The sequence below is a fragment of the Melitaea cinxia genome, chromosome Z (assembly GCF_905220565.1).
Source record: "Melitaea cinxia chromosome Z, ilMelCinx1.1, whole genome shotgun sequence".
Taxonomy (NCBI): Eukaryota; Metazoa; Arthropoda; class Insecta; order Lepidoptera; family Nymphalidae; genus Melitaea; species Melitaea cinxia.
The window spans coordinates 11,473,908-11,501,643 of NC_059424.1; the positions used below are offsets into that span (position 1 = coordinate 11,473,908).

At 40.1% G+C, this 27,736-nt stretch overlaps 1 protein-coding gene across 1 annotated transcript in view; it reads right to left on the reverse strand.

Annotated features, from left to right (window-relative positions):
• Positions 1-241: 241 nt before the first annotated feature.
• Positions 242-27,736, reverse strand: part of LOC123668795 (protein RCC2 homolog) — a 37,398-nt gene continuing 9,903 nt past the window's right edge. The window contains exons 9-12 of the mRNA XM_045602488.1: positions 18,723-18,903; positions 11,272-11,349; positions 662-762; positions 242-412 (exon numbers count right to left, since the gene is read on the reverse strand). Coding sequence (XP_045458444.1) covers positions 242-412; positions 662-762; positions 11,272-11,349; positions 18,723-18,903 — 531 coding nt within the window. The remainder of the gene's footprint in view (positions 413-661; positions 763-11,271; positions 11,350-18,722; positions 18,904-27,736) is intronic.

Here is a 27,736-nt window from a genome sequence, read left to right on the forward strand (position 1 = left end):
TAAAATTTTATATCTAAATTATGTTTAGACCATAATTTACATAATTTAGAAACGTACATCATGCTTACGTAGAAGTTTTGATGCAATAGATAATGCAGAATTAAGTAATTTTTTGTAAAAGTATTGCGCTTAATAAAATTAATACAACAGGTACTCTGTTTGTGGTGGTCTAAAACTGCTTAATTAGTTTGCTTCTGCCAGTACAAGTAGAGCCCTAGTGATTAAAAAGGGGTTTTGTTACTTAAGGATCGAAAGTGGGCATAGAGGCCAACTTTGTCTTCACTTCATCGGATGAATCATCACAGAGCAGTAGAGTGTGAGAGTAACCCATCGCCACTTGAGTAATGTTAAGTCCATCCATTCGGCTCACTTCCTTAGGCCTGGCTGTCGATTTATTTATGTCGCCAGTACCCTGCACACATTTATTTGAGACATATATAATATTTAATAAAAAAAGTGAACTTGTAATATGTATAGTCATGGATTACTTGAAAAAAAAAAATAGGATTTTTCTGTTCCAAATGAATCAATTAAATTCTACTTTAGTTGATGCTTGTTTGTTATTGTGTCAATTCAACTGAAATGAGAGGCACAATCAGCAATAAATTTTATCGGTGAAATTCTACCTTTATGTAACAGAGTAAGTATCAATTGAACATACCAACTCGCCATATGTTGGAGAAACACCCCAAGCAATCAAAGAATCGTCAGCAGCTATCACGATGGATGTGTTGCTTGTTCCCACACTGCGTATGTTCCAGCCTATGAAATAATTATAGCTATGTAGATACTAGACAAACTTAAGTTTATAAATAAAATGTCAATCACTATTCTCTTCTCTGTGAGTTGCAGTTTGTGCTATAGTTTATAACTTTCTTGACTGAAAAGGATACAACTTTGCCTTTTTAGATGTAGTTCAATGGTTGATTACTGAAAAATTTCTACACTATATAATTGAAACTAAGCAAAAAAGTTCAAACATTAACAAATTCAGTATATTTGAAGCAGAATCATAGTATAATGACATATAATATTAATAATTCTAAAAAAATTGACTTAGATCTATTTAACACTACAGTACGGACGCGGAGCACGAAGAATTTCGTACATTGACCCCTCATCTTTTGTGTTGCGCTCACACAGGTGTAGTGACAGCCGTATTCACAGATTGTCAACCTTTTTACTTTTATTTTTTTTACCAAATTTAAGTCACAAGATTCATCGTTTTTCATTTTTAATTTAAGTCAAAAGTTAACATTACTTATATTAAATGCGATTGTGTGTTTATTTGTGTCTTTTTTCACACAGCAACAGATCTAAGATTTTTTGCATATACAAAGTACAGCCACCAAATTGTACACATAGTAATATATACATACACTAACTTATATATATATATAAAGGAATATATTCCTTTGAGTTTGTATATTTGTATAGTACCTTTTTTATAGCAGTAGTAATATGTATTATTTTATAAAGAGATTTTTGACATTTCATAATAGTCACATATAAAAGAAATATTTAATTTTAATTTTATGTATAGGAATTGGTGAATAGCTTTAAATTTCGTTTCTTTATTTTTTCAGAGCAACACATTGTATAATTTTCCAATTCCGATTTTAAGTAATCAACTAATGTCTTTTAAAACGATATTTAAAGCTATTTACCAATTCCTATACATAAAATTAAAATTAAATATTTCTTTTATGTGACTATTATGAAGTGTCAAAAATCTCTTTATAAAATAATACATATTACTACCGCTATAAAAAAGGTACTATACAAATATACAAACTCAAAGGAATATATTCCTTTATATATAGGAGTTCTTTTTACAATTAAACAAAAAAAAAAATTATTCTGTGACTTGACCGATCCACAGACAGACAGCGTAGATTTAGTGCAAAAAACGACTTCTAAGACATCCCAAATTCTAAACTCTACCGATTTTTTAAAGCTTCGTACTTTATACAAAAATTTTGAAAACCACTGGCAGTAGGCAAAAAGGTCATTGTACGAAATTCTTCGTGCTCCGCGTCCGTACTATAGCTGTGCGGGTGCAAGAAACCTAATCAGTAATTCTTTCTTTAATTAGCAATTGTATACTTTTATATTTTTTTATATGTATAGTTTTATAAATGTATATAAAATTTTGACTGCACCTAACTCTGTTTGCTTACATCATTTAACTAACCACATTTTGTAATCTGTACGTGTTTTTGTTAAGAGCCATTTCACAATTTTACGCTCTGCAAGTTTAGGTAAATTTGGTTCGCATCGCGCGAGCCGTACGAGCCGCGCGATCTTTGTGCTAGTACGTATAGTGTGACAACCAAAAGACCAACTTGATCATTTTCTAATGTATAATAAAAATTAATAACTATGGTATAAAATGTTTTTTACATAATTAATTTGTTAAAAATTTCAAGTATGTTATATAACAACAGTCAATAAATTTAAAATAAAAATAAAAAATCAATTTTATGAAGCAATTTACAATATTTACGATATGAATAAAATAGCATTTTATGACATCGACACCGACAAACATATTAATTAACAAATAACAAGACAAACAGATTGAAATGCCTATTTGTATTGATAATGGGAGAAAAGAAAATTAAATTATACATTTGTTTACAGAAATTATCATTATATTATTTTACAGTCATTTTCGTAATATGTTTATTTTATTTATATTTTATTATAAAAGTATCAAATGCAGTTTATCCACTATTACAACAGGCGCTTGGCGCGTGTGAGCGAAAGAGACGGCTGCGCAGAATTTGGCGTGAACCTTACCTCTAAGAGCGCTAGCGCTCGACTGATTTACTGGGCTTGATGCGTGGTAATATATACTATTTTTTTATTATTTAATATAAAATGTATTAAAAATGATTACATCCTTTAATTATTTTTTTGTATTCCTTAATGATGTAAGTTTACTTTGATGAAGATAGTTCGTTAAAATTTCTTAGTTTTCTAAGAAAAATATCGCTTTTAAAATTATACTTATTTGGAAAATATTCATAACTTTAATTTTTTTTTTATCGATTAATAGAGATACAAATGGAATAAAACTCTGTTCTATTATTCAACAAAATTATATTCCACATATTACGTATTTTTTTTAAATGGTTTCAACGTAGAGGTTATTGAAAAGTAGGACTTCAAAGTATACATTGCGACCGTTTACCCAGGGAGGAGGCTGATGAAAAGGTTAATAATTTTATACACATAATATAAATCAAAATTCTGATCTGACTATCGACTACAACAAAGGTAGCTCTATTATATTTCAAGAATATAAATTACATTATTGCATCCAACACTGAGATTAACGACGTCAAAATATTACAATTTCGCGGATTGTTATCGATTTTTGTGAAATGGCTCTTAATACGGCTTATATGTAGCGTAAGTTTTCTTTTTAATATTCTGTGACTACCAGTGGGGAACTATTGATAGCTTTTTATTTCTATAAAATTTTGTACATTGTATTTCTCAGCTGTTGTTCCTCCAAAAAAAAAAAAAAAAAAATAATAATAATAATAATAATAAAAAAATAAGTCTATTAGTAAAAATAGTGAGTCATTGCTGTCGCTGAGCTTGATCTTGCTTATAAGTTAGGGGTTTGAAAAATAGACGTTGGCCGAATCTCAGAGCTACCCGATATGCATACAAAATTTCATAAATATCGGTCCAGCTGTTTTGGAGGAGTATAGTAACTAACATTGTGACACGAGAATTTTATATATAAGTGTTATGAACCAAATGTAGCAACACTAAACTATTATATTATCTATGACAGTTAGTATAGTTTACGAAATGGTTTTATCTATGAGCTGTCATTCGTCACCATTTGAATTTAAAAATTTGCATCGTTTTTCCGGTCTCCGTATAAAAGTTACGCTTTTGTTTGTACTTGTTCGTTCTCGCGAAAAATTATCGCCTTTGTTGATCGAACCATCCTTTGTTGTTTGAAGTAATTTAATTGTTAATAGCAAAGTGTATTCCTTGTATTCCTTGTTGAATTATTGTGAAAAACGTGAGGGAACTACGCCGAACAACGGCCATTTTGATTGCTGGTTCCTGCTTCAGCCCGCCACTTCAGTTAAGTATAATTGATTAGCATTAGACGTAATGATTGGCCAATTATAGTTTGATGTTAATTAAGTTATACCTGGCGAGGCTTCACCGAACAGTATTCAGTGAAACTAAGGTAGGATTTTTATTTAAGACATTGAGTGTTAGCTCTGCGTACTGCAGACAATTGTTCGTCCCGTTCGTACCTGAGATCACGCTTCCACTCGTTTCAATATACTCCAGGTCGGACGTAACAAGTTTTGGTAGCAGAGCGTGGTTAACTTATTGTTGCTCAGTTTATTATATTGTATGAATAAGTTAGGTCACAATTTGTTTAATTCTTTCTTTATTAAAATATTATATTTAGATACTTAAGGTCTAATATTTGGATTTGAGTTAATAACAGCTGTTGTCTTATGCTTTATTGAAGGTTAATTTCTTATAAATACTCTTGTTTGTTAGTATAAGATTAGAAATAGCTGTTTAAATGGGTATTTATCAGTAAATTCATTAATTTGTTGAGTAAATTGTGTTATTGCTTTGAATCTAGTTTGTTGAAATATTAGATTAAAAAACTTAGTTTTAATTTTTTCTTGTATTATTACTGAAGTTATTTAAGATTTGATACTTGATTTCAATTCAGTGATAGCAGTTGTTTCATTGGAATTAATTTGATTATTGTTTGTTGTTACTGTTGTTATATCTGTGCCTTTGAAGATGACTTCGACCGCGGTCACCATGGTCCGTGAATCTTGTTCAGGAATCACAGCTCAACTGAGATGGTTCTGTTCAGCGGTCGCCTTGGTGAATAGGGAAGACCGCACGGAGGCCTTAATAGACAGGTACGAGAAATGCCCGGCTCGACTTGAACAGGTCGAGACTCTGTACCAGCGCCTCCTTCTGCACCTGACGATGTGCCAATGGAGTCGCTTCCGAAGGAGCGACGGGAGCAAGTCCACGAGGACTACGTCCAAATTTTGGGCCTCGCCGATGAAATCTCCCAACGCGCCCGGGAGATCTTAGCCTCGCGCGCCGGAGTATCGCCTACAAGGGCCTCTTTGAAGACTCCCGTGGGCCTTTTGACCCGACTGCCTAACCTGGATCTCCCCCATTTCGATGGTCGACTCGACGCGTGGATGGGTTTCATCGGCCTGTTCGAAAGCCTTGTGGACTCTAGGGAGGATTTGAGCCTGTCCCAAAAGCTGGCCTACCTGCTCTCAGTGCTGGATGGAGAGCCAAGAGAATTGGTGCAGCACCTCCCGATTTGTGAAGGGAGCTATGCGGTCGCGCGGTCATTACTCACCAAGCGCTACCAAAACCAGCGCTGTCTGGCCGATGCTCACATCGACCAGATAATGGACATTCCTGTCGTGAGTAATACCGCCCAGTTGAGGACCAAGATGCTTAACCCCCTCGTTGCAGCTACCAATGCTCTTAGCCGCTTGGGCCTGCCGGTTGACCAGTCGTCATACTGGTTGGTGCGTATTATGCTCAAGCGGTTGCCGGTGTCCCTGAGAGCACGTTTTGAACAGGCGCACACTAGGGATGAGGCATCTCCTCTCCCTAGTTATGAGCAATTGTTGGCGTTCCTGGAGAATGAGTGTCGCATGGGCGACGTTATGGATGCGCCGGTGGGACTATCAAGCTCCGGACCCATCAACAAACGGCGCACTGCTCAAATGGCGCCAAAGGGAAGGGCGTCCCCCCGCTTTGCAGTCGCGCAGGCTGCGCGACCGGTCTGCCGGTTCTGTAAGTCCCGGGGGCACCGAACGATGCAGTGCCCGGACTTTGTAGCGTTGCATGTGGCCTCTCGTAGGCGGATTGCTAAGGCCCGAGGCTGGTGTTTCTCCTGCCTGGGGGACCACTTTCAGCGCGCTTGCCCCGACATGCACCCGTGTCCTGTTTGTGGAGGGCAACATTTAAAGGTGCTGTGCGCCAACGCAAATGGCCGCCGCGACCACCCGGGGTCGCCTTCGGGCGGGTATGAGAGCGGACACCGGGCTCAGTCCCGCAATTTGGAGTCCGGCTCACCTCCCCCCCGCCACGCAGATTGCGCTGCTGTGGATCGCCGACATGATTCGGCGCGCAGCCCCACGGGCGGGTATGGAAGGGGGCCTCGGGTTCAATCCCGCACCTTTGTGCCCCGTTCGCCCTCACCGCACCCTCGTGACCAATCACGGTCACCTCCAGTCATTTACCACGATTACCGTGACGCACGTCCGGTACGATTGCCGTCCCCCCCTCTGGCGGAGCGTCCCCGTTTGGAGCCGCGCAACCCTCAGTACGGACGCTCCCGGCGCTACGAACCGCCGACTATGGCTCGTGGCAGTCGCCATCGAGAGGAGGGCGAGTTTAAACCACTCCCTCGTTTTGACGTGCCGTCCCGGGACAGCGGCGATAGATCGCCGCCACGCCAACATTAGGATGTTGGCGTCTGCCCCCGCTATGCACCACCCCCTTTTGAGACCGTCCTCTTGCCCACGGCCTATGTCCGGGTCTGGGGACGGACGGGCGCCTCGGTTGTAGTCCGAGCAATATTGGACACAGGCTCACAAGGGTGCATAGCCTCGTCTTGGTTGGTGGGGCAGACTGGCCTGAATATTAAAAGGTATTCAGATGTAATAAGAGGTGTCGGGAACGCCCCTGTAACCACGGTTGAGGGCCACGTTTCGTTTGAGTTCTCGCCCTCAAATTCTCCACGCCCGACGCTGAGATCGTCGGCCATTGTGATGGAGAACATCTTGGGCAGTCACCCGCAAGTTCGGTTGTCTGCGGATGCGGTAAAATTGACCGCCGATTTGGACTTGGCTGACCCTAAATTCGACCTACCTGGCACGGTCGATTTGTTGCTTGGCGCCGATGTACTGGGCAAAATATTACTCGGTAAGGATCGTGTTTTGCAGCCAGGTGGCTTAGTAGCCCTCCGGACCATATTTGGGTTCGCATTGATGGGGCCTGTATTGAGGGCTCCCCCTCCTGCTGAACCTGGAACGGCTTTGATGGTGGGCTCCGCCCTCTCTGACGCCGTGCAGAGATTTTGGGAAGTGGAAGAGCCACCACAAGCACCCCGCTCTGATCCGGAACACGAGGAGTGTGAACGGTTCTACAAGAGCAACACTAGTTATCTTCGTTCTGGCCGGATCATGACAAGATTGCCATTTCTTGCCGTACGACCGCCCCTTGGCGACTCGCGGCCTACTGCAGAGAAGCGTTTGTTGGCAATGGAACGCCGCATGAGCAGGGACCCGCTACTCAAAGAGAAGTATATTGACTTCATGCGGGAGTATGAAGATTTGGGACACATGTCTGTGTCAAAATTTGATTGGCGCTCGATGGAGCATTTTTTCCTCCCACATCATGCTGTGATAAAGCCGTCAAGTGGCAAGCTGCGCACAGTATTTGATGGTTCTGCGCAGACCACATCGGGAGTGTCCTTGAACCAGTGTCTTCATTCTGGTCCCAAATTGCTTAACGACCTTTGTGACGTCATCACGCGGTTTCGGCGTCACCAATTCGTTTTCGTAGCTGACATCAAGATGATGTTCAGGCAAACGGTAATCCACCCTGATGATCGTCGATACCAGCTGATATTGTGGCGGGAAAACCCGCAAGATCCCATACTTGTCTACGAACTCAACACGAACACATACGGGCTGCGGTCTAGCCCCTTTTTGGCCATACGGTCGCTTTGGGAGCTCGCTGATCGAGAGCGTATGTCGTTTCCTCGCGCAGCCGCCATTTTGAAGGAGGACCTATATGTTGATGACATATGCACTGGTGCGTCCACGGAGAGAGAGGCTCTCCTTTTGCGTGACGAATTGATTGGCATCCTAGCCTCCGCAGGATATGAATTGCGTAAATGGATCTCCAACTTACCTGCGCTCTTGGATGGGCTACCTGATGACCACCAGCAGGATCCTCACCTATTTGAGAACCGTGACAATCCTACCATGATGACAGTCCTTGGAATACAGTACAGACCAGTCCAGGACATCTTCACGTTCAACGTCGATTTGGATTCGCCTCGCACTTGGACGAAACGGCTGGTTCTGTCGACTGTCGCGAGAACGTTTGATCCCAATGGTTGGATATGCCCAGTCATATTCTGGGCCAAATGCTTCCTGCAGAGACTTTGGACTGCAGGTCTTGGATGGGACGAGCCACTCCGCGAAGCTATTTTGAAGGACTGGCTCCTGTTTGCTTCCTCATTGCCTGCTATCAATATGATATCGTTGCCCCGTGCTATGCTTCCACCAGGGAAGCATACAGCGTCCCTTCATGGGTTTTCGGACGCTTCGGAACGTGGGTACGCAGCAGCCGTATATTTGCGCACCGTGACCATGGATGGTCAAGTGAAGGTGTCATTGGTCATGGCGAAGAGCAAGGTCGCGCCTCTTCGAACTACCTTGACAATTCCCAAGCTAGAGTTGTCAGGGGCGGCCCTTCTTGCTCGCCTCTTGAATCACGTCATGTCCACCTTGTGCCCGTCAGTTAACATTGAGACAGTCTATGCATGGACTGACAGTCAAATTGTCCTATGTTGGCTGAAGACGTCAGTCCACACCTTAGAGGTGTTTGTTGCAAATCGGGTCTCTCAGATCCAAAAAACGGAAACCCCGTTAATCTGGAGGCATGTGCCTGGCGAAGTCAACCCTGCTGATTGCGCATCACGGGGATGTATGGCCCCCTTTTTGGTTGAGCACTCCCTGTGGTGGGGACCTGAGTGGTTGACCAGGTCAGAATCTAATTGGCCGCGAACACCGGCCTTGGATACTGTCACATTGCCGGGGTTGCGAACCCTTGCGATTGAACGGCGGGACCATCCGTTCGACCCAGATTTCCTAATGAATCGCTACAGCTCATTAGACAAATTACTGGGGGTCACCGCTTGGATCAAGCGCTTCACCAGAAATTGTAGACACCCACAGAACAAATGCTTGGAGGCGTTCTTATCGCCACAAGAGCTCCAGGATGCTCTTCTTCATTGGGTTCGTTCTGTGCAAGAAGAGAACTTTGAAAATGAGATTGATATTTTGAGAAAAGGCAAATGTAAGCTGTCTGGAGCCATTTGCAAACTGAACCCCTTTTTGGACAGTGCGGGTCTTTTGCGAGTCGGAGGACGTCTAAGGAACGCAAACCTCCCGTATGGAGCTCGTCATCCCCTCCTGTTGCCCAAAAGTGGCCACTTAGTGAGTTTGTTGGTGACTGATCGTCACATCAAGAACTCCCACGCCGGCTGTAATGCCTTATTGGCCATTTTACAACGAGAATTTTGGATTTTATCGGCCCGAAGGACGATCCGTAGTGTGGTCTTTCGCTGCATGTCTTGTTATAGACTCAAGGCCTCTACCATGCAGCCTATCATGGGTGACCTGCCGTCGGATCGGGTCACAGAGACAAGGCCCTTTGCTGGAGTTGGGACGGACTTTGCAGGTCCCTTTTCGGTTAAGACCTCGACCCTCAGGAACAGTAAAACGGTCAAGTCCTACCTGTGCGTCTTTGTTTGCCTGTCCACCAAGGCGGTACACTTAGAACTAGTCTCAGCCCTCTCGACAGAGGCCTTTGTTGCGACGTTAGATAGATTCGTGTCACGACGAGGACTACCGTCCTTGATTCGGTCGGATTGCGGCACCAACTTCAAAGGCACAAATAACTATTTAAAAGAGATATATGAATTTTTGGCGTCTAATGAGACTGAGATTGCGTCTAGACTAGCTAGTCGCAGAATAACTTGGAAGTTCAGTCCCGCGTCATGCCCCCACTGGGGAGGAATTTTTGAAAGTGTTGTAAAGGTTGCCAAAACACATTTGCGACGAGTAATTGGCGAGTCCGTATTAACATTTGAGGAGCTCGCAACTGTGTTTTGCAAAATTGAAGCCATGTTGAATTCACGCCCGTTGTGCCCGATCTCTTCAGACCCTAACGATTTGGAAGCCCTCACACCGGGCCATTTTTTGATTGGACGGCCGCTGAACGCCCTGCCGGAATACCCCTATGTTGATGTGAAACTCAATCGTCTCTCGCGGTTTGAATTGATCCAACAACTCACTCAGAGCTTTTGGAAACGTTGGAATTTGGAATATTTGCATATTCTCCAGCAGCGCGTTAAGTGGACTGACAAGACTGATCCACCGCATGTTGGTGACCTCGTTCTGGTTAAGGACGCTAACTCACCGCCACTGTGTTGGCGCAGAGGGCGCATTCTTAACCTCGTCTTTGGAGCAGATGGAGTGCCCCGTTTTGCTGAGGTTCGGGTGGACGGTTCTGTTCTGAAGAGAGCGGTATCAACCTTGTCACGACTGCCAATTGATTAGCGGCCAGGTAGTCCTGGCCGAGGCGGGTAGATGTTATGAACCAAATGTAGCAACACTAAACTATTATATTATCTATGACAGTTAGTATAGTTTACGAAATGGTTTTATCTATGAGCTGTCATTCGTCACCATTTGAATTTAAAAATTTGCATCGTTTTTCCGGTCTCCGTATAAAAGTTACGCTTTTGTTTGTACTTGTTCGTTCTCGCGAAAAATTATCGCCTTTGTTGATCGAACCATCCTTTGTTGTTTGAAGTAATTTAATTGTTAATAGCAAAGTGTATTCCTTGTATTCCTTGTTGAATTATTGTGAAAAACGTGAGGGAACTACGCCGAACAACGGCCATTTTGATTGCTGGTTCCTGCTTCAGCCCGCCACTTCAGTTAAGTATAATTGATTAGCATTAGACGTAATGATTGGCCAATTATAGTTTGATGTTAATTAAGTTATACCTGGCGAGGCTTCACCGAACAGTATTCAGTGAAACTAAGGTAGGATTTTTATTTAAGACATTGAGTGTTAGCTCTGCGTACTGCAGACAATTGTTCGTCCCGTTCGTACCTGAGATCACGCTTCCACTCGTTTCAATATACTCCAGGTCGGACGTAACAATAAGACTAGCTGACCTGGCGAACTTGTACCGCCTTCTTTATTTTTTTCTTAAATATAATAATTCATATATCAAAATAAAATATAGCCTATCTTTCAAGTTGGATCGAACTGCATATGGTGTGCGAATTTTATTATAATCGGTTAAGTGGTTTAGGAGTCCATTGAGGACAAACATTGTGACACGAGATTTATATATATTAAGATTACTCTCAAAACAAATAATTGTATGTAATTATTAAAGTGTACTATTATACTTACCAGTTAGATCTTGGACAGGTTTAGGATACATATTGGCTTCTCCAGTACGTTTTGTTTGTCCAAACATAAACAATGCACCTATAAATTATGAAAATTCAATAAATTTTACTGATATTTAAGTTGTTTAAGCATTGAAATTGAATAAATTGTTCTCTTTATAATGACTCTGTCTTTTTACTTATGTTTTAATTATCATTAACAGATTGTATCTTAGCTTACATATATAAGAAAAACGTTATTTTGAAACTAAAGTACTAAGATATGCTTTTACATCATATACATGTTTTTATCAGTCCTTTTTGCTCGATTCCGGCGTGATAGATTTACTTTAGTGTGGCAGAGTCTAGATGATAGTTTTTTATTATATATACTTATATAAGGTTATTTGTCTGTTGTTGTTAAAGTACAAATAAATAAACTTTCGTTGCTCTGAAACTAAAGAAACGACATTTAAAGTTTATCATTCTATAAGTACTCTTCTCACTTCTAATTATTTTAAACTAGCTGTACCCTGCGCGCTTTGCTACGCTTTTTTATTTCTTTTTGCTCGTAATAACTCAGAAACCTTTGTGGGCAAATGCACAGCACTTTGCTGAAGATCATGACATGATCAAATGCATAGTTTACGATTCTATAAAGGATATACAGACAAACATTACTGTACTGTTCGAATGGGGCGAGAGGAGACCCCATTCGCGTTTAACAACCTCCAAATTTCAACTAATGTAAGGGTTACCCGATTTGGTTATTATTACATGTTGTGCCTGACTACTGTATTTCGATTGACACAATGATTGGTAGGTATTGTAGGTAATTTTAATGAAATTTTTACTGACATGTCGATAGAACACAAAAAATCATTAATTTCTTTGCTTAAGAAATATTGTGATTATTTTGTTGTCGGTATACCAATGGCCGTATTAATAATAGACAGTTAGATATAAGGCTAATCGATCCTAATCGTACGGTTCAACGACGACCGTATAGACTAAGTATCGAGAAGCATCAGAAAGCTAGAAATAAAATTAAAGAATTTCTGTACGCTGGTATTATTCGCGAGAGCTGTTCGCCTTTCTCTAGTCCAATCTTATTGGTAAAGAAAAAGGATGGAACTGAACGCTTGTGTGTGGACTATCGGGAGTTAAACCTTTGAGTGAGACCTTTGCTGTAAAATACATCGATGACGTCATTCCATCCCGCACAGTAGATGAAAGTATTGATAGACTACACAAAGTTCTTAAGGCTTTAACAAAGTGTGACTATTCATAAATTAAAGAGATATTATTAAAGAAAAAAATGCTTTTTCTTAAAAACTACGGTTGAATTTTTGGAGTTTGAAGTGTCTAGCGGTGAAGTTCAACCAAATTCACGTAAAATAAAGGCTTTGATTGAATTACCGCCTCCCCAAACCGTTACTCAATTCCGACAATTTATAGGTTTGGCTTCGTATTTTCGACAGTTTGTGCCTGGTTTCTCTCAAGGAATGGTCCCTTTGCACAGGCTTACTTCAGGTAAGAGTAAAAACCCTGGACGCCACTTTTTGAGAAAATTAGAAAATATATTATAAGCGTACTAACTGACAGAGCAGTTCTTACCATATTTGCCCCGAAAAACTTATTGGAATCCACACTGATGCCAGCATTGATGGATATGGAGCGATTCTGATACAGAAATTCGAAGGCAAGACTCATGTGATCGAATATCAGAGCCGCCGTACAAACTCCGCTGAGTCTAGGTATGATTCCTATGAGTTGGAAACTCTCGCGGTAGTTAACGCCTACAAAACACCTATTGATGCAGAGTCAGGACGTGCCGATAACGGCGATGGTAGGTATCTGATTTCTTGTTCTCGTGATTCTGATAAACCATAGTTTATGTGAAAGTAGCCTGTATGGCATGGTAGCCTGTGTGGCATGGTAGCCTGTGTGGCATGGTAGCCTGTATGACATAATAGCCTGTGTGGCTTAGTAGTCTGTGTGGCATAGTAGCCTGTACCGCAAAATAGCCTGTATGGCATAATAGCCTGTGTGGCATAGTGGTCTGTGTGGCATAGTGGTCTGTGTGGCATAGTGGTCTGTGTGGCATAGTGGTCTGTGTGGCATAGTGGTCTGTGTGGCATAGTGGTCTGTGTGGCATAGTGGTCTGTGTGGCATAGTGGTCTGTGTGGCATAGTGGTCTGTGTGGCATAGTGGTCTGTGTGGCATAGTGGTCTGTGTGGCATAGTGGTCTGTGTGGCATAGTGGTCTGTGTGGCATAGTGGCCTGTGTTGTATAGTAGCCTGTGTGACAAAATATGCTGTATGGCATAGCAGCCTAAGTGTGTTATGTGCCTGGGCAGCATAAAGTGACTTTATTAAGTTGGTCAGTATGACCGAGCATACAACTATAAACAAAATGTCTGGCTTTGTTTCAAAACATTTCGAGGACACACACGAGGACGTGTGAATATGCAGGACGGCCGTAACGGCGCGTGCTAAATTCTAAAGGAAATAATTAAAATTTGAATTTCATTGATACTGTTACCATGTGAAATTATTTACGTTAATAAATTTAATTACGCACTTTATTACGATTATTGAATTTTAGAGCGGATAAACACCGGATGGAGTTGTCAGTCAGGTGTCAGTAGGTGTTGTAAGTAGAACATAAGTGTACATATATGGTAACTAGGAAATAAGTGTACATATATGATAACTAGCAAATAAGTGTAAATATAGACATAGAGAAGAAAAATAATAATGTTTAGAAATTAGAAAGGAATTATGTGTATACTTCTCCATAAACAGTGTTTAGTAAGGAAAAAAAAAACCGTCAGCATCGGACCACGTCCTAGTTTTACTAGGCAGTTACAGGACTGTCGATCTGTAGTTTTAATGAAAAATCGCCTGTGGTATTATTATAATGCATGCATGATTAACAAAAGGCACGAGCGTTTTGAGTCCGTGGATTAAAATTTTTAAATAAAAAAAGTGTCTAGAAAAGAGGAATATGTCAGGTCTGGATGACGTAAACCAACATCTTCTGGGATTTTATAGTGCTTGTCATAATTATGTATACAATAAAATAGTCCAATCAGGTGCAATACCTATTATTGAGGAAGGCTTGCTTTTAGAGTTGACAGCTAAGCCATCCTTTATAAAGTTAACTTGTTGTTTATTTGTGGTCCATCCTTTTTAGACTCTAGCTACTGAAAGACTTACTGCTTCACGTATGACTTCGAATACTCTATCATGTCGACGTGAGTAATAACCCCTATCAAGCAGTACCTTGAAACCTACCAATACACTCACACAAGCATAGCAAGATTTTTAGAGGCTTTCCCCCATCTTACTAGGTTACTTTGGTTGGTGTTTGGAAGAAATTAAGATAGAGTTTTAATAGGGCAGGAGACCAATCTAATATAGTAAGGTGCGCCATTTCAGGGATAACGGAGTGCAGAACTCACCTATGGTTAACCACACACTTTGCATTTAAATTTATTGCGTGCACTTTATAGTTATCATTTCCATCTTGTTTCAGAAATGATTTTATTTCTCGGTCTTCCTTTTTCTTTGCAGAACCCAGTTCGACTCTATCAAACTGTGCACCCGCCATAAATTGTTTATGGAATTGAAGTCTTGAATCGAGCTCTGTAACACATTTGTCTTTTGGTAAAGATGAGACTGTCTCAAGACATACATTTTGGTAACTCTGAGGTGTTTATAGAGTTCCGATGGTTTTTTTAACTTCATCTCAAAACTGTTTTTATCCCTAAATAGAGTTGAGGGGTCAGCTGAATGTGCAATTCCGAGCAATAACTTCAATAACTTTATGACGGTTGCATCTAGTTTTGCCCGGACGGTTCTGCGCCCGTTATTGCGAGACTGTTTAAACAAAACTCGCACTAGGCACTCTGATCTCGATGAAATTTAAATGTGACCACATGATACACATCGGCTTTCAATTAAATTAAAAATAATCGAAATCGGTACACCCAGTAAAAAGTTTATACTGAATATCGATACTTAAGAAATTATTCAGCGTAAAAAATCGAATGTTTGATTTCGGTACTATACGCGGTTACAAGGAGCGTGCGAGCAGGACGAAACTACCGCTTTCTTACTTCACTTACTTTGTTTTATTTAAAATCGCTTAAGAATATCATTATTTTTCTTACCTAACAGTTCAGAATTTACAGGTCAAGTATTGTAATTCAGTTATCATTAGTTAGTTATAAATATAGTTATTATCTTCTTAAGTCGCACTACGCCTCGTAATTATTTATTAGAGTTGTTGAATGTGGGATTCGCTGTTCCTTTTATGTAATGTGTATCTTTACAGTTAAATAAACTATTTTTTTTTTTTTTTTTTGATTTTGATGTATCGAAAATTGTAAAATACTTTGACGTACTGTATCGAAAGTGACACTTCAAATTTACTAAGTAATATATATGTACAACGTAAAATGTCGATAGAGTCACATTGAATAAACTTTGATAAAATTATTCCAATTCCCAATTGTTCACTCTAATTGATGAACGTAGTAGTAAGTAAAGTATTGGAACTAACATTTCTCAAAAACTATGAAGAATTTTGGATAAAATGACATATAGATTGAATTATCGATAAAAGTTTAGCATATATCCGAAATTATTTGCAGATAGCATTATAAATTACAATTTGTGTACAACAAAATTAACTTCATAGTGCTCTCCTGTAAAGTGCCTTTTTTCAATTTCGATATTATACATAGGGAGTCGATATATACATATATTATGTATATTTACGGTCGAATTGAGTAACCTCCTCCTTTTTTGAAGTCGGTTCATTAAAAAAACATGGTAAATAAAATAACTTATCACTTTGATGAAAAAGATGAAGATGCTTTTAAAAGAAGCATGCGAAAAGGTCACAAGAGATGACTGGATGAAGGTGCTTGAAAAAAGTAAAAAGATTATATTTGATGACTTTGACCGCGATATCCGTATAGATACTATGATTGACAATAATTTGATTATACACGTTAGTAAAGATGACAGCGACTCTTCAAGCAAATTGGAAGATTAAATTGTTTGACATAGTCTTTATTGTTTAAGGCTTAAAGCTATGTATTTCATTCATATACATTTTCCAATAAATAAAGCATTTCTAATTTTTTTCCCTTCGTTTCATTGAGAAATTACGATTCAATTCAATTAAGCGATTCATTAAAAAAATTTTTACATTGTGAATATTTATTGAATATATTGAAATATAACCTCCTATAAAAATAACAACAATAAAATAAATATGCATAACAAATGCAATAAATAATGTTACTAAATATTATTAATGTTATTTATTTTACATCACTAGTCATGATGAATTGACAGGTGTCAGAAACGCATTCTTAGAGCGGACTGTAATTAATATAGTTAATTGCTCTATTGTCATTATTTTTGTCATAAAAAATCGTCATTATTATTTTTTGAACCTGTCTGTGGATAAGGAATTAGTGTCTAGCTAAAAAAAACAATTAGTCGTTTAGCCGGTTAGCCGTTGGCTAATTAGCTGAGCTAATTAAGTTAACCGGTATATCGGTGAGCTACCTAATTAACTTAAGTAACTTTTTTAGCCGGCTTGACCGGTTAAATCCTTACATATGAAATTGGAGTTTTGTCGTACTGGCAACTTTGATGGCAAATATTTCCTCTTTGGTTAAGAATTACAAATTCAAATTTATACAGCAATTTAGTCATGCATTTGCGCTTCGAAAAACGTAATTCATTTGTTTTTATCTTTGCGTCACTCAGTTTACATATGGAAAACTTGAAATATCGTGTTATTTACGAGTACGAGTTACACCGTGGCACCAGTGTTGCAGAAACGGCTCGAAAGGTTAATGATGTGTAATGGCTGCGGTGTCGCAAAAGAAAACACAATGCGTTTTAGGTTCCAACGTTTTCTTTCTGGAAATTTCGACACGCAGAAGAAGCCCGTGGACGGCCGGGGACAAAAGTAGATAATGAAGAATCAAAGGCTATTGTGGAAACGGATCAATCACAAACCACGCCCGAGTTAGCTGTAGGATGCGACGTTAGTGATAACACTGTTTTAATGAAGCAAATTGGAAGGTATAAAAAGCTTGAAATGTGGGTGCCTCGTGAATTGAGTGAAGCAAACCGACAAACGCGCTTAGACTGCTGTGTTACATTACTCAACTGGCAAAATAATGAAGGAATTTTAAATTGAATCATTACACGTGATGAAAAGTGGGTCATGTACGATAATCGGAAGCGCTTATCGCAATGGCTGAACTCTGGCGAGCCAGTCAAATCCTGCCTCAAGCGAAATTTGACTTGAAAAAAGTTACTTGTGAGCGTTTGGTGGACTAGTGCCGGTGTCGTTCACTACAGCTTTCTTAAATCTGGCCAGACGATTACGGCAGATGTCTATTGTCAGCAACTGCAAACCATGATGGAAAAGCTAGCTGCGAAACCACCGAGGCTAGTCAATTGCTCTAGGCCACTGCTAATTCAGGACAAAGCTAGACCACATACTGCACAACAGACGGCTACCAAATTAGAGGAGTTCAGTTGGAATGTCTAAGACATCCACCGTTCCCCCGGACCTTGATCCAACAGATTACCTTTTTTTTCGAAATTTGGATAACTTCTTGCAAGGGAAAAATTCAACTCCGATGGGGCAGTCCAAACTGCCTTGCAAACATTTTATTGATTCTCATCCGAATGTTTTTTTTTAGTAAAGGTATCAATGAACTACCTATAAAATAGCAAAAGTGCATAGATAGCAATGGTACATACTTTGCTTAATTAAATATATTATACAAAAAAAATCGATTTAATGTTCCGACCATACAAAACGCCAATTTCATATGAAAGGACCTAATATATATATATATATGAATCGGCGACTTGTATGTACGGGTAGCTTTCGAACTGCAACACCAAATGGGATATAGTATTTTTTGTATATGTATATTATCAGCCAGGAGATAATTAACAATTTATTACACATTCAGAATTATATACAATTATTTGTCATTGAAACTCACATATAAAACGTGAGCTTATCCCTAGACTAAGACATAGAATTTATAGAAAAAATAACTATACCTAACAAAATAATAATATAGAAGTATATGACAACATCGTCTATACTTGGAAACAACGGGTGGAACGGAAAAGGCGTCATCAATGAATTCATCATCAAATGATTTAATAAGCAGCAGTTTAGAAGACGTGGCTTTAGTGTACACACAACAATTTTACCGGGCAACCTTATGCGTTTTACAGACGGTCGAATCAAATATAAAATTTAATAAGAATTTTAATTAAATAATAACTCTAAAAGATCTTTGAAATAAAGCAACTTATAGAGCAATGTCGGCTCTCTATTCTATATATACATATTTATGTAGTAAATTATAGAGATTTAGACTTTCTAGGGTGTAGTTGTAAGCGGTGTACTAGCCCAGTTCGTTGATGGCGAGGCTGTAGGTAGCGCCGCAGTGCACGGAGCGCACACCGCGCGCGTGCGAGTCGAAGTACTTGATGAGACGCGGCACGCTCTCGTCCTTCTGTTCCGCGTGCCCGAGCCGACCGAATCCGCCGAAGCCCCAGCTGAATGCGCGCTTTGATGAATCTATCGCCACCTGCGTGATCGTTTCACGTAAGGCTAGCCCGTTGGCGCAGCTTCTAGTGACCCTTGGTTACTGCTAGCTGCCTCAACGGACTAGTCGTATCGACTAACAGGTTAAACTTGGATCTGTAGTGCAGTTCCATTGTATTGACCTTGTAGTGTGTAATAAAAGCATATGTATCTGTGTGTGTGTGTGTCTGTGTGCGCGTGTGTGTGTGTGCGCGCGTGTGTGTGCGCGTGTGTGTGTGTGCGCGTGTGTGTGTGTGCGTGTGTGTGTGTGTACTATTCTATATATACATTTGATAAATGTTAATAGAGGATTAGTATTATATCATCGCTCGGTTATTTTAACACTCGCATCCCTACATGGCGACCCTGCCAGCCGCGCCTGCGTGGCCAGAGAGGTTTCGGGGGAGATAAATCCACCTAGCTAGGATCCATTTTTGGAAAATATCGTTTTATCCCTGTTTTTAGGGAGTCAAAAAAGTATCGTTAGAATACGAAGGTAAATTTCGCATCTGTCAATTTAGTTGCAATAGCTCGGTGGGAAATCGGCCGGTCGGGATCAACCGAGAAGATCATAGTTCAAATCTCCATGTCCCTAATCAATTATTTTTTCTTTTTTTTTTTCTAATTGCACTCGTTATTTTTTTATTTAAATAGGCAGTTCTTATTATTTATTATTATTTCGGTAAAATCGAAAAATATTATTCATATTTTATCATTATTATTTTTTAATTATTTTTTATTTTTGATTTTTTTATATTTTTTATTATTGTCGGTAAAAAAAAATATTATTCATATTTTATAAATATGTAACTCGTATTTAAATATGATTTTCAAAAAAAACACGTTTTGTTGGAGCGCCTATCAGTTTTGAGAAGCAATTACTCTCAATCTTGTAATTGTGTATTTTGTATCAATTTTAAATTTATCGTTATTTTTTATTTTTATTTTGTGTTAATTTATTATTAATAATTGTGTTTGCAGGCAAACGAAAAAAAAAAATCGACATCAATTACATCGACAAGTAATACAATGTAAGGTACACGACAAAATAGTCAAGAAATACGCATTATCAAAGATTACTCCAAAAGTTGTAATCAGATCTCGGTGAAATATGACCACATGATAAACATCGGCTTTCGATCAAGTTAAAAATCATCAAAATCGGTACACCCAGAAAAAAGTTATGTAGATTTTCAAGAGTTTCCCTCGATTTCTCTGGGATCCCATCATCAGATCCTGGTTTCCTTATCATGGTACCACCACACCAGGGATATCTCCTTTCCAACAAAAAAAGAATTATCAAAATCTTTTCATAAACGACAAAGTCATCCCCGAACATACATTAAATATCGGTCGAATTGAGTAACCTCCTCCTTTTTTGAAGTCGGTTAAAAAAGACTTCATCCAAACCGGCAGCGAATCATTTTAACTCTCTCTTCTACTACTAATCCTTCACGATTTACCAAAAATACCGAGCTGAGCTCGGTCACCCACTATTCAATTATGAAGTATAGAAAAAAAAAACCTTAAATCATGTGTCGGTCGTGAAGGAGCTGGTAACAATGCCAATTTTCAAAAATTAGAGGAACATATGAGCTGCAGAAGATGTCATACGAGGTGGATGCGCAAAGAGATAAACCAGCAGGCCTTCAGAGGTCTGAGATTTTCTCAAGGTCGTCGAAGCGAGGTGCGCCCAAAACCTGCTGAGTGTGCTTGCCAAAGTGTGTAATAGTGCCCGTAAAATGAAATTGTGTGTCGTAATTAAGGTCAGTATTTTTTTTCTCGCGGTTTTATGTGACATTAAAAGTTAAGACCATATGGCTAAAGAACTAAATAATACATAATGATATACGTAAAATACGTCAATATTTAATAGAAATTGGTCCTAGACGTAGATGTGAAACTAATATGTAAGATGTAATATAAAATTAAGTGAATGTAACTTGAAATATTTGTCCTATAAATGTTTAAGTACCTGGTTGACCGAGCTTAACTCGGTATTTTTGGAAATTATATTTAAATACGATTACATATTGATAAAATATGAATAATATTTTCCGATTTTACCGACATAATGATAAAAAATAAGAACTTGTTATTTAAATAAAAAAATATGAGTGCAATTAGAAAAAAAAAATATTCGAACTGGAGACATATGATTTGAACCGTAGTCTTCTCGGTCGATCTCGAACGGCCGATTTTTTACCTGAGCTATGTATTCTAACGATATTGTAGCCATTTTTTCATTGCCTAAAAACAGGAATAAAGCGACATTTTCTGAAAATGAATCCTAGCTGTATTGATTTATCGCCCCCAAAATCCCCTGCATATTGAATTTCATGAAAATCGTTGGAGCCGTTTCCGAGATTCAGATTATATATATATATATATATATATATATATATATATATATATATATATATATATATATATATATATATATATACAATAATTGCTCGTTTGATATAATTTGATAAATGATATAGAAAATAAAATTAAAGAATATAAAAGGGAAGATTTAAAAATAAGCAATGAATTTCGTATTAAGGTTTCTACCTGTATTTAGAAAGAAAAAAAAAAATTGTTAAATTAGTACGACGAAAACTTTTCAAAAATGGCAACGTTTGACCTCAACACTCCGCTAAACCTAGTGCCCATTATGATTGGTAACGATGAATCTAGTATTAAGCAAATAATTGATAGTGTAGACTATTACAGTTCTATTTTAGATGTAGACTCTCAAAAACAATTAATTTATTTTGTTATAGTGTCGATTGTCTCAAGTGGAAAAATTAAAGCTGTCTACAGACTATGCTTCTGTTAATGAATTATTATATGTTTCTGTTAATGAATTATCATATGTTTCTGTTAATGAATTATTATAAGATATGCAAGTGCAACTGTTGCCGAAAAAATCTTCTACTGCGATACAAAGTAAATTGCATTCTTGTACTCAAAATAACCTTTCTATTGATGAATACGGGAAACTTTTTACCGAGTTGTTAGTAGATATGACCGTTTTACAATCCGACAGAAAGCCTGAAAATTATAAAGTTTTAAAACCTATTAACGAGAAGCAGGCTATAAAACGATTTGCCGAAGGATGGCGGAACCGTCGGTTAAGTACCATTATTGCAGCCCCAAATTTCAACTCTTTAAAGAATGCAATCCAACCCGCTGTTGACGAGGAGACTGAGGCATCTTCCTCACTTCAAGGTGAAATTAGGGCATTTAATAAAAATAATTTTAACTACAGGCGACCCTCAAAGAACTATTTTAGAGCTCAGTATAGTCGAATTTTTAGGGAACAATCAAGCAAAAGTCAAATGCATGCTAATCAGGAAGTGAATCCCCAGTGCTACCCAAGGTCATTCATCGCAAGGGTTGTGGCAGAATGCGTCCCTGTCCCAGAGAAATAGAGGTAAGTCATCTTTTCATTACAATAATCGGAACAGATGGACAGAGAATTCGAAATCTATGCACGTAATATCGGAAAATGTAAAAAAATAAGAATATTGAGATCAATGGACTCGGTAGCAAAGTTCAATCAATAGCTTACGTATACTTGGGTTTGGTGACACATAACACTGGGGTGCCAATTGTCGGTGACCTCCTCGCGGTGCACCCTGGGCAATGGGACGGGCAGCTGTATCACAGTCGCGACACTACTGCTCGTCGCGGCTAATAACCGACTCGTAGGGAAAGGGCTCCGGCGCTCTATTTATACCAGAGTTGTCCCTTGAGCGCATACAGGGAGGAATTCTCCGGTGGTGCTGCGCTCGCGCGCCGCATCACATCGCGGACAGAGCGGACAGGAGTCCTGGTCGCTCACGGTCCTTTTCTCATAATCCCGTTTCGTGGTGTCGTGGTCATGTCTCGCGGCCAAGTACGGGACCGAGGGGTCTTGCCTTAACTGGCCGGACTGCGAGGAAGAAAACCTCTATAAAAAAATTACCCCGAATCCCAAGCGGTGACACAGCGCGAGGGAATGCATGGCTGACGGGAGGTTCAGTCTTTACTGCGATCCCCGGCTCGGTAACACCGGCCGACGCCCGAGTCGGGTCATGACAGGCTTGCCCAGACACAGGGGGCACTGCCTCGGCTGGACCACCCCTTCCCCCATACTCGTAAGAACAAAATGGAAAGATGTATATCTAAGAATAGTTTTAGTGACGTATCGGGGGGTTTGGCTGCTCTCGATTCTGATGACAGCCTGCCGGTTGGAAGGAGGGCTTCCAAAAAGCCTTGCCTGCTCATAGCTCCGTCGTCTTCCGACGACGAGGGTCTTACGATAGTGGCGCTTGCGCGTAGGCGTAAGGATAAAAGAGAGGAGGCGCCACGCCACAGAGCGCTGGAGGCACAAGCGATGGAGGTTTCTGAGGGTCACCGGGCGATAGGCCTGGATATAAGTGACGCCCGCACCGTCAACGTACTGGGCGCACAGGTTGCGAAGGACGTCAACGTTATCCTAAGCGTGGCGATGAAGTCCTCAAATCTTTAAGGGACCTTTGTTAAGGTCCTGAAATTTGCGGCGGCTTCAATAACCGCGGCTGTTGAAGCTTTTAAGGGACGCACCTCCTCGGACGAGGTGAAAAAGCTCCAGCAGGAGAACACCCGTCTGAGAGATCTTGACGAGCTCAAAATCAAAATGGCGGAGCTCGTCAAGGAGCGCTCTGCGCGGGCGGTAATCGTCCCTGCACAGGACCAGGGGGAAAAAAGGAGGAACACCGGGCCTCAAAACTGACATCAGTCAGGCACATGCTCGATGTCCGCCTCGCTGGCACCGAAGCGAGGCTCCCGCCAGCAAAGACAGTGTGTCCACAGCTGTCGACTGAGAACCGAAGAGAGGCTGCGCCGGAAGCAGCTGCGCCTGTCCGCAAGCGCAAAAGGCCCTACGAAGGGCACCGGCTCCGAGTATAGCCGCGGAATCGGTGACCGTCGTTGAGACCAAGGTGGCACCCGCTCCATCGCACGGTGACTGGGCCATCGTGACTAAAAAGAAGAGCAAGGCGAAGAAGAGCGCGTAAGCTTCTCCGTCGGATGTCGCCGGGGCTGCGCCAGTAGTACAGCATAAGCGGCAAAAGAAGAAGCAGAGTCCCAAAAAGCCCAGATTGGCGACCCCCCGACGTCCTGCAGTGCTACTGCAGCTGGAGGCGTTCGCAGAGGAAGAGGGGGTGACACCTCCTCCAGCCTGCTGTGGATACTATTAATCTGCAGGACCTGGGAATAAAGAATGGCCTAACTATACGACGTGCCGCTACAGGGGCCAGGCTTTTTGAGCTGGCGAAGGGGCAGTCTGGCGGAGGAGCTGGACCGTTCCTCGAGGGCGTGGCGAGGGTCGTCCAGTCCATAAAGCTCGCGAGTCTTCCGAGTTTCTGGACTGGACGACTCCGTCATGAAGGAAATTGTGGCCGAGGCGGTAGTTAAGGCCAGCCAGTGTGACGCCGGCGTCGTGAGGGTTGGCGAGATCGTGGCTCTCGCCTCTAGTCTCCTAAGCGCCGGAGCTCACAGGTTTGATTCCCGCTCGTAATTATTATTATTATATGTACAAATATTTGATTCCGGTCTGAGTGTCTGTCCTTATGGGTCCCTGCACCGTGACTTGGAGAGTGTCTAAAACTGTCGGTCCCGATTGCTATCACACAATACCCAAATGGCGATCATTATTCGTGGTAGTGAAATTATCCGCTTACCCGCTAAAAATCAGCGTTGTAGATTAAGCTTCGACTTTACTCCTAAACAGATAAAGAGGCCTTCATCCATCAATGGTACGCCCAATCAATCAATAAATTGCTATGCCATGTTACCCACGGTATCTGACTATTTCATTATTTAAAATAATCAGATATCAAAATTAATAGAGATATTAAAATTAATACAATATATTCGTAAGAAAGGTTAAAAAAAGTTAATTATGTAGTAAAATAATTATTATAAAATAATCTACTACGAATAATTGTGTTTGCAGGCAAACGAAAAAAAACCCGACTTCAATTATATCGACAAGTAATACAACGTAGGTAGACAAAAAATTGTCAAGTAAATACGCATTATCAAAGATTACTCCAAAAGTTGTAATCAGATCTCGATGAAATTTAAATGTGACCATATTGATAAACATCGGCTTTCGATTAAATTAAAAATCATCAAAATCGGTACATCCAGTAAAAAGTTATGCGAATTTTCGAGAGTTTCCCTCGATTTCTCTGGGATTTCATCATCAGATCCTGGTTTCCTTATCATGGTACCAAACGAGGGATATCCCCTTTCCAACAAAAATATTATATATTATACAACAAAATTATTAAAATCGGTTCATAAACGACGGAGTTGTCCCCGAACATACATTAAATATATATATATGTATACGGTCGAATTGAGTGACCTCCTCCTTTTTTTGAAGTCGGTTAAAAAGAGTTAAAAAAACCATGTAAATTCACAAATATTTTTCTAAGTATTTTATTTAAACTATCATATAATCATATTTTTAATATTAAATATATAAAACAATATATTATATAGGTATAGTGTATAATAATTGAAATGTTTTTCCCTCGACTGGCGGTGGGCACTTCGGTGCCCGATCCCTGCTGCGAAAACTCTGGCGTAGGCCGGCAGAGTCCTTGTCGGCTGGAGCTCTACCAGTTTAAACTGCCGGAGCAGCGCCCACTGCGCTGCTAGAAATGCATGGGAATCGGGCACACTCGTCCGACCTGCCCCTTCGTGGTAGACAGGAGCGGACTGTGTTACTGGTGCGATAAGGAGGGGCACATTGCCCGCAACTGTGTGCACTAGCGCCGGAAAACCGGCGTCACAAACAATGGGGGGGGGGGGGGGGGTCGGGATTACCTTCCGCCAAAGGTCCGGCGGACGATTGGGTGCGTCCCCAGCAGTGGTAAAGCTGCGGAGAAGACTACGGTGATGTCATTGTAGACTCCACCCCAACTCCCTGATGTTATAGAGCGCTCTTTGTGCCCGTGAGCGCTGTAAAAGCGATGACGGCCGCACAGCACTGGCAGCTATTCATTGGGGCGTCGCGGCGTATGCTAACGCGATTCCGTGACGTCCTACTGGGACGACGAGGGCACCGCTGGTTTTTAATGAGTAGTCTGGCGCGTTCTTTCTGACAGCGCCGGAAGCCCCACAGTCGCGTCGCCCTATGGGCGGCGGGGTCAGTGCGCAAATGCATATTCCAGCTTAAAAAGAATGCTGACACAACACTTTTCAACACATCAAACTTTACAGATAAGTTCTATGTTTTTAAAACATTACCATGTTCAGTGAATTTAATTATTGGAGATGATTTCTTACGAAAACATAAATCATTACTAGATTACAGTAATAATACACTCACGCTCCATATATTCGATGGAAACTTTATAACTTTACCAATTAATATTAGTAATCATTATATGAATAATATTATTATACCAGCCAGATCGGAATCGATTCATTTTATACGAACAAATATATTACATGAAAGCGTTCTATGTTCTTACGAAATAAGCGAGGGTATATTTATAGCTATGCTGTGTGGTTACGGTATCAAAGAATATAGCCACCCCCTCTCTTCCCGTGGGTGTCGTAAGAGGCAACTAAGGGATAACACAGTTCCACTACTACCTTGGAACTTAAAAAGCCGACCGATAGCGGGATAAGCATCCAACTGCTGGCTTTGAAATACACAGGCTGAAGACGGGCAGCAGCGTCTTCGGTGCGACAAAGCCAGCACTGCGGTCACCAATCCGCCTGCTCAGCGTGGTGACTATGGGCAAAACACATGAGTTCACGCCATTTTTGGCGTGAACTTGTGGAGGCCTATATCTAGTAGTGGACTGCGAAAGGCTGCTGTGATGTGGATGATATTTATAGCTAGTAGCTTAATTAAATCATTTAATGGCTAGGTTCCTCTACGAATTTTAAATACAACCAAGAAGGATTTAGTTATCAATAAGATAGAACCTATCATCATTCATGACGCGTCAGATGCAATATTTGTAGTTTTAGTAGATGTGACAAAAGTTTTAGTAGAGTCAAAAGAATATTTTCAATGTTAGATTTAAAGCATTTAATTGAAGAAGAAAAAATTTCAATAGAAAATAGATGTGCCAACAACGCATATTTACCAACATGCTATTCGCTTACAGTCTAATGCAGAACCAGTATTCGTTAAACCATACAGGTTGCTTTATTCGCAAAATACAGAAATAAAAAGACAACTTGATAGTATGTTAGCAGATGGTATAATAGAACCGCGTACGAGCGATTGGTCTAGCCCAATTTTATTAGTCCCTAAGAAATTAGATGCGAGTGGTGAGAAAAAATGGAGGTTAGTTATAGATTATAGACAATTGAACAACGTTATCGAAAATGATAAATTCCGCTTCTTAATATAACAGAGATATTGGACTCATTGTCAGGATGTATTTACTTTAGTCATTTAGATGTTCATCAAGCGTTTTATAATGTTAATTTAGATAAAGTAGGAAGTATACCGCTTTCTGTTCGGGACAATATCAAATGACAAGGATGCTCATGGGGCTCAAAACCAGTCCTAGTCCATTTTCCAGAATGATAACTATAGCACAATGGCGGGTCTTAATTATGAAAAATGCCCAGTTTATCAAGATGATTTAGTTGTTTACAGAAATTCACTGCATCATCATAACAAAAATACCAATCATAATGGGCACTAGGTTAAGCGCATTTTGGGGTCAAGGTTGCCATTTTTGATAAGTTTTCGTCGTTTTAATTTAACAGATTAATTTTTTTCTAATTTTATGGGGGACATGAAGTGTATAATAAGCATATGTATCTGTGTGTGTGTACCATTCTAT